Source organism: Fragaria vesca, linkage group LG5, assembly GCF_000184155.1.
Source record: "Fragaria vesca subsp. vesca linkage group LG5, FraVesHawaii_1.0, whole genome shotgun sequence".
Classification (NCBI taxonomy): domain Eukaryota; kingdom Viridiplantae; phylum Streptophyta; class Magnoliopsida; order Rosales; family Rosaceae; genus Fragaria; species Fragaria vesca.
The window spans coordinates 24,226,722-24,233,997 of NC_020495.1; the positions used below are offsets into that span (position 1 = coordinate 24,226,722).

Below are 7,276 nucleotides of genomic sequence, written 5' to 3' on the forward strand. Positions count from 1 at the left end.
ATTGGCCCCCTACAATGCTCATTGCTCGTTTTGAAAGCCTATTCTTTAGCTAAATTAGGAGTGAGACCCTCCCACGCTAAATAACACAAAAGTGAACATTCTATTCTTACATCAAACTATGTAGATAGATACAACCAACTTGCGGACACTTTTTTATGCTTTATAGTGTTGCTTGAAGTGTTAACACACTGGTCACGTGTTTCATTATTATCTACTGCTTATGCTGCTTATACCTCTACGGGCTCACTACCCATTCTTTAAAGAAGTTTATTGGGATGTAAGTTAAAGTGTCCTGTACCCCATGTTCACACGCAATATGGTCTCACCGAGGCTATGACCAAGCAACTTTAGCTTGTCGCTTAAATATTATTGATGCACACCAATCTTACTATTACGTCTTGGGGCTATGCAATATTTGCATGCAGCTTTACTATTCATCTACGACCCACCATCATTGAATATTGTTGTACTACAGCTCGTGACTGTGTACCAGGATTAACACGAAATTGCAATCCTTGAGCTCGACAGGATTGAAACGGATCTCCAATCCTTGAGCTTAGCTAGATGTTTATTCTAGGTGCCAAATCGCACTGCCACTGCGCACAAAGATGAGTCATTTAAGATGAATAAATATTTAGGTTGGATGTGAACCTCCACCTATAATCCGCATATGTAGAAACCTTGTCAGGCGATCTCTTTTACTGCTATATTGCGGATGGTCACTTTGATGAGACAATATTCCCACCGTTAGGGGGAGATAAGAACACAAGTGTTCAAGTGGAACGACGTGAATTGTCATGGTTTGTCCCCACTAAGTCTCATCTTGATCCCAAATGCTTAAAGTGTTAAAGTGACGAGATCACATGCTGCAAATATGTCTGCAAGCAAGGATTGATGTCATATCAAGAGGATATGGCGCGACCAAATGAAGTTGGTCTTGGCGCCATCACCATAGATGGTGAAATGGTGACCCCATATAGTGGCAAAATTGGTGTCATAAGGCCGTGTGGCTCCCCAAAAGGAGGGAGGCCCTTAGGTTCGATATTTTCTCGCACTAGGAAGAAAACGAGTTTGGCACAACCTGATCCATTGATCAGTGATACTCAAATCCATCTCATGAAGTCTGAATTGTGATTATCGTTGGGGGACGCCTCAATGTCAAATCCAATCCATATAGAGATCTCTACAAGTATTACACTAGTGTACATGAGGACGTGGGATAATGAGTCTACTATCGAACCACCTTTCGTTGATGGATATCAACTTAGTTGATTGGCCTAACGGAAAGATGCGATCCAACATTAACAAAGAGATAGGTCTTTGGGCAGGTGATGCCGACACCGCAAGCTAAATCCTATCAACTATGCCTTTGTTAGATAGCGTAGTGAGAACAAAAGTTTAGACTCACCTTATGGCGCAAGGTCTCTCACTATCACGCATTGGGATCGATTACGATGAGATATGCTCTCGTAATTGATGTCATTGAACTCCACTACTTTGTCAGTTTGGTAGTTTCCGAATAACTGAATATGCAACCTATGAATGTGGTCATAATAACATCTCTATGGGATCAGAGATATACATGAAGCTCTTAAACGGACTTCATTCATCCGAATCAAGTGGCTCCAAACCACAAGAGCATGCGTTTGCTAAATGTATTGAAACGCACATGGACTCTACTTGATTTGGAAGGGATATGGTGAATTATGCCTTTGCTAGATAGCGTAGTGAGAACAAGAGTTTAGACTCACCTTATGGCGCAAGGTCTCTCACTATCATGCACTGGGATAGACTACGATGAGATATGCTCTCGTAATTGATGTCATTGAACTCCACTACTTTGTCAGTTTGGTAGTTTCCGAATAACTGAATATGCAGCCTATGAATGTGGTCATAATAACATCTCTATGGGATCAGAGATATACATGAAACTCTTAAACGGACTTCATCCATCCGAATCAAGTGGCTCCAAACCACAAGAGCATGTGTTTGCTAAATGTATTGAAACGCACATGGACTTTACTTGATTTGGAAGGGATATGGTGAATTATGCATTTGCATGTTCATTCTGGATTTTACATGGATTCTTGATGGATCAAAAGATGCCAATATGTATCAACATCCGAAGAAAAAGATCTTGGGAAGACACGGTCTCGATAAGGCACTCGATGACTGTATTGATGATGATTTCCCATCAATCGGCTTAGGCACTTTATAACTAGTGAGACCTACATATACTCCCATGATTAGTCAAGATCTTTGCTCTAAAGAGAGATCCGTTGTTTTGTCTAAAGCAAGATGACAAATATGTGTTAAGAGATGGAGTTCCCATCTAAGTACAATAAGACGCATCAATGTACTCAACACAATACAAAAGACTTGACATCTTATTCGCTATGAAAAGTTGTAAAGCTAAGTGTAGCTATGTGCCCACACAACGCCAATGTAATGGCAGTAACTCCTTTTTCAATACTTAATGGTATAAAAGGTTGAGGCTTATTCTATCCCTACATAAGAAAGACACATCAAAAGCGAATCAGAATCTGCCAAGTTTTGTAGGTCAACTTCCACTTGACCTACAGGAAATCTCACTCACTAGAAAAAGGTGAAATTGGTACCATTGGAAATGTCTATGTGTCTACTTTCCAGGGACACCAACCATTTGATCATACCTGTCATATTGAGTGAGTTATGGCCGTTTTCGTAAAATATGACGAATCTGTCCGAGAATCTGATTTTGGCAAAACAGTCAACTTCGACCGGACTTTGTGAATAGCTCTTGATGAACTAGAACGTGTGTAATATACGGTTGGAAAGCTCTATGAGTCTAGTTTCCAAAACCGTTTACAATTCGTTCATATGTATTTCCTAGAGGAAGTTACGACTGTTTTAGTAACTGAAGATCATGCTACGCGGAAATCTAATTTCCTGCACGAACTTATGTTTTGAGTTCACAAACGGCCTTCTCCTCAAGATCTAAGTGTAAAAGATCATTTGAGGACAATACGGCATGATTTAGTTAATCACTGTCTAATGTCACATTTGAAGACATGTTAAAGAGCATTGACATGCTAAGTTGTTGAAATTTTCGTGATTAATAAGAATCAGGAAGACCCCTATGATTGATGTAAAGATCAGGGGGAGGTGCAAACTTCAGGGGGTCTAGCACATACATACATGTCACTATCAAATGTGAAGGGTGCGTTGTACTATTTTTCTCCTACGATCAAAGTTCAGTTTTTCTCCCACAGGGTTTTTGTGACTTGATGAGGTTTTTGACGAGGCAACAAATCAGCACCATCGGCATATCAGTGCGCGGCACAAGGGTGAGTGTTCTAGGATATTCTGTATCTTTCTAGATATTCTTTATGTGTGTCTTGGCCTTATGTCAATAGGATATGTAGTTTGACTAGATCTATGTATTCATATTCTTACCATATTGGTATTGTGTAATTCTCTATATAAAGAGCTCCTATTAATAAATAAGATGATGATTCTCTTGCTATCTCTTTGTCTTTACACTTTATCCTTCATCAATATTATTAATTTACAGATATGTAACTGTTACATTTTATATCGGACTGCTCTACCTCTATTTAGAACGAAATTTAGAAATACCATAGACGAACACTTCATTTATCTATCTCAATAAAACAATCAGTTCATAGTTTCATACCATAGGATGGATGGATGGATCAATGGGAGAAGTGCAGCATATGGAGCATGTGCACGTCCACACTTGATTTTGTGACATTTTAAAAATTTGTTACTTGATGAAAACAGAATATAAGTGAGATTAGCAGTTGGGACAAAGTCTGATCAGGACACGAGAGTATAAAGACCTCAAAATACGTGATTAAATTAAAAAGAAATAATATATATGTCAAGTTCATGTCACATAATTAAGTAAAACCACAAACTTAATAGAATATGAAATTGACACAATTGCCCAAAACAATACCACTAATAATGAGTGACAAATAACGACTTAAATAATAGGGTAAAAAGGAAATAATTAAGCCAAAAAAAAAGAATAATTAATACGAGAAATGATAAGACCGAAGAGCAAGAAAACGAAAGGGAAATAAAAAGGAAAGAAGGAGGTGGGTTCCTTGCACCCAACGCATCTCCTCTCAGCTTCGGGCTCGGAACACAGGCTCAGGCTCCGAGCCAGCTTCGGTTGTGGACTTCGTGGTGAAGATAAGAACGATCCATCTCTCTTCTCTCTCTTCTCTCTAACGCAACACTCTATACAAGAACCCCATTCCCTCCCACACCGCCTCCACTCTTTTTCTTCCTTCTTCTCCTATCAACCTAAAAAACCCTCTCTCTACTTCTCTCTCTAAACCTCAAAGCCTAAGCCTTTTCTTAGACTGAGAGACTGTTTTGTTGCTCTGGTTTACTTGTGTTTCGACATTAAGCAAAAAGAGTGTGTATCTTACGGTTTGTTCAAGCTGGCGATCGAGAACCAGGACAGTGGTGTCAGAGAAATCAAGCCCAAGAGTAGGAGAATCATGGTATGAAGCTGCACTGGTTCTTGATTTGCTTTTCTGGGTTTCTGTTTTTCTTGCATTTTGGGTACAAATGCTCTGTTTCTGGTTTGGTTCTTTGCAAATGGGTTATGGGACTTTGCTCTGTTTCTTGAACAAGTTTGAATCTTTTCTTTGTGGGTTTTGTTTGTTATGAGTTGTGACACAGTCTTCTGGTTTTGCATTCTAGCATGCAAATTGGGGTGCCAATGCTCTATTTTTAGCTTGAATTTCAGTGATGTTCTTTGTGGGATTGGTTTGTTCTGACTGTCTAGGTTGGTTTTTTGACTTTGAATAGGGTGCTGGAGGTCCTGATGAGGAAGACAACAGGTGGCCGCCTTGGCTGAAGCCTCTGCTCAGAGAGAGCTTCTTTGGTCATTGCAAGTTCCATGCCGATTCTCACAAGAGTGAATGCAATATGTACTGCTTGGATTGTGTGAATGGTCCTCTCTGCTCTCTCTGCCTTGCCTACCACAAGGACCACCGCGCCATTCAGGTATTGATTTTGAACTTCAAGCCATTGTTTGATGATTGTTCTGTTTCAGCTTTTGATTCTCTTTTTTCTCATTTCTGTAATTGTGAAAATCTATACTATACCAAACTACCTTTCGGAAAGTTGAGGAAAAAAGGAATTTCTCTTCTGATAAAGGAATCACATTTGGGTTTTGTAATCAATTTTTGAAATCTCATTGCATTTGATTTGTTCTTGATTATTTTTCGCCAATTTCTGATGGTGTGTTGTTCTTGAATGACAGATAAGGAGGTCTTCATACCATGATGTGATTAGGGTGAATGAGATTCAGAAGCATCTCGACATCACCGGAGTTCAGACTTACATTATCAACAGTGCCAGAGTCGTTTTCCTGAATGAGAGGCCTCAGCCTAGGCCCGGAAAAGGTGTCACCAATACCTGTGAAGTCTGTGAGCGCAGCCTGCTTGACTCATTCAGATTCTGCTCTCTTGGTTGCAAGGTATTACAACAATGTCTCTATCTCTTCACATTTTTTCTTAGTTTCTTTCAACAGTTTGGTTGCCTCCATTGAGAAATCAATCTGGGAAGGAAAAAGAATAGTTTAGCACCCCTTGTTTTTGTCACCAAGCAATCAAACCAGTTGAGTCATAGTAATTGTCTTCATTCCTTTGGTTGATTAGTTTAGTCTGAGTTTGACTTTTGCAATAGCATTTCATTGAAATTTCCCTCAATTTCCCAACCACCAAACATTTTCACAATGTGAATACTTTGCTCTTCTGGGCCATTGAATGTTGTCTAATTGTCAAATGTCATCAATTTCAGATTGTGGGAACTTCCCAGAATCCACTGAAGAAAATGAGAGCCAGGCTAATGGGTTCGGACTCGGAGGACTCGTACAGCAGCAGCAGCCACGGAAGGTTCTCCAACAACAAAGTCCACAGCTTCTCGCCGTCAACACCACCCCCGACTTCCGCCAATTACCGGACGGCCAAGAGGAGGAAGGGCATTCCACACAGGGCACCAATGGGAGGACTAATCATAGAATACTAAGACAGCCCCCTAATGCCCTCCCCCAATGAAGCTTGTATTTCTAGTGTATCATCTTAATCCCTCGCATATACAAAGTTAGCTGCAGCAATGCCCCTCCCAACACTAGAGCTTTTCGCTAAAAGGCCGTGTTTGGAGCTAAGTTAAGTTAGTAGTGACCACTTAGCTTTCTGGTTTTGTGTACATAGAAGCCATCGGAAGTGCAAGTGTTGGGTAAAGTTTAGAGAATAAGACACAAGTGCAGGAGGGAGGGAGGATGATGACCAAGAAGGAAAAACCAAAAAAATAATGGTGCTTAGTGTTATGGAAAATATTTAGGGTGGGTTTCTAGAGTGATTATACATAAGTTTTGGGTTTCAAAAATGTAAATACTGGGGTCTCTCTTTTGCTACAGAACTAGGGCAAAGTCAATGTACTCCTTGGCCAAAGGGGGAATGTCTATATATGGAAAATGAAATAATAATAGACTTTATAATTTGTATTCTTATGCTTTGTTTTTAATCTTGATAATGGATGGGAGAAATATTGCGAATATGTGGGTCCGGTTGGGTGGTGTTGGGTGACGGACTGTCAGTCACAGCCGGATACGTGTTAGGTGTGGATTGGTGGTGGGAAAGGGAGGCGGTCTTGATTCTCGGTATCATGAAGAGGGGGTCTGAGGTCTTCGGCCGCCCTCCGTTTTTTTAATTTGGATATTTAATTGGGTGGGGAGATTCGGAAAGGCGGTTCCTTTAGCAAATTGGGTTACGTTTCTTGTGGTGGGGTCAGTACTGCACTTAAATCTGGCCGTCGAATGAGCGGGCACGGCGATGGGTGGTTTGATGTGTCACTAGTGGACGATTGTGGTGGGGACACCTGGACAGCGACTGGTTTGCCTTGGTGAATAAGTTCGGTTTTAGTCAATTTCTTTTGTTTTAAAAAGAAATTTTTGAGTCAATTTTGGTGAATAACCTCAGTTTCTTATTTCCTTCTAGAATTTGCTACTTGTTTGTTGGATTATTTTTGGACTGGTGCCAAATAAAGACCGTTATCAGGAACTTCCTAGTGTAGGAAAAAAAAAAAATCCAACGAACAAAATCAAGAAAACGAGAAAAGGAGGCTAAGATTATTCCAAAATAATTGGTGCTTAAAAGACCAGAGGATCGGAGTATGATTGCCTCTCTCCATTAGGGTCAGTCTTTGACAGATATGTTTACGTTCCTGTTAGCTCGTACCACAAGAGAGAACG

At 40.3% G+C, this 7,276-nt stretch overlaps 1 protein-coding gene across 1 annotated transcript; it reads left to right on the plus strand.

Annotated features, from left to right (window-relative positions):
* The first annotated feature begins 912 nt into the window (after nucleotides 1-912).
* LOC101293403 lies at nucleotides 913-6,528 on the plus strand. Its single transcript, XM_004301728.1, has 5 exons — nucleotides 913-966; nucleotides 4,356-4,517; nucleotides 4,828-5,025; nucleotides 5,285-5,500; nucleotides 5,824-6,528. Exons 1-5 carry the CDS (start codon nucleotides 913-915, stop codon nucleotides 6,049-6,051), a joined length of 858 nt encoding a protein of 285 aa, XP_004301776.1. The 3' UTR covers nucleotides 6,052-6,528.
* The last annotated feature ends 748 nt before the right edge of the window (nucleotides 6,529-7,276 follow it).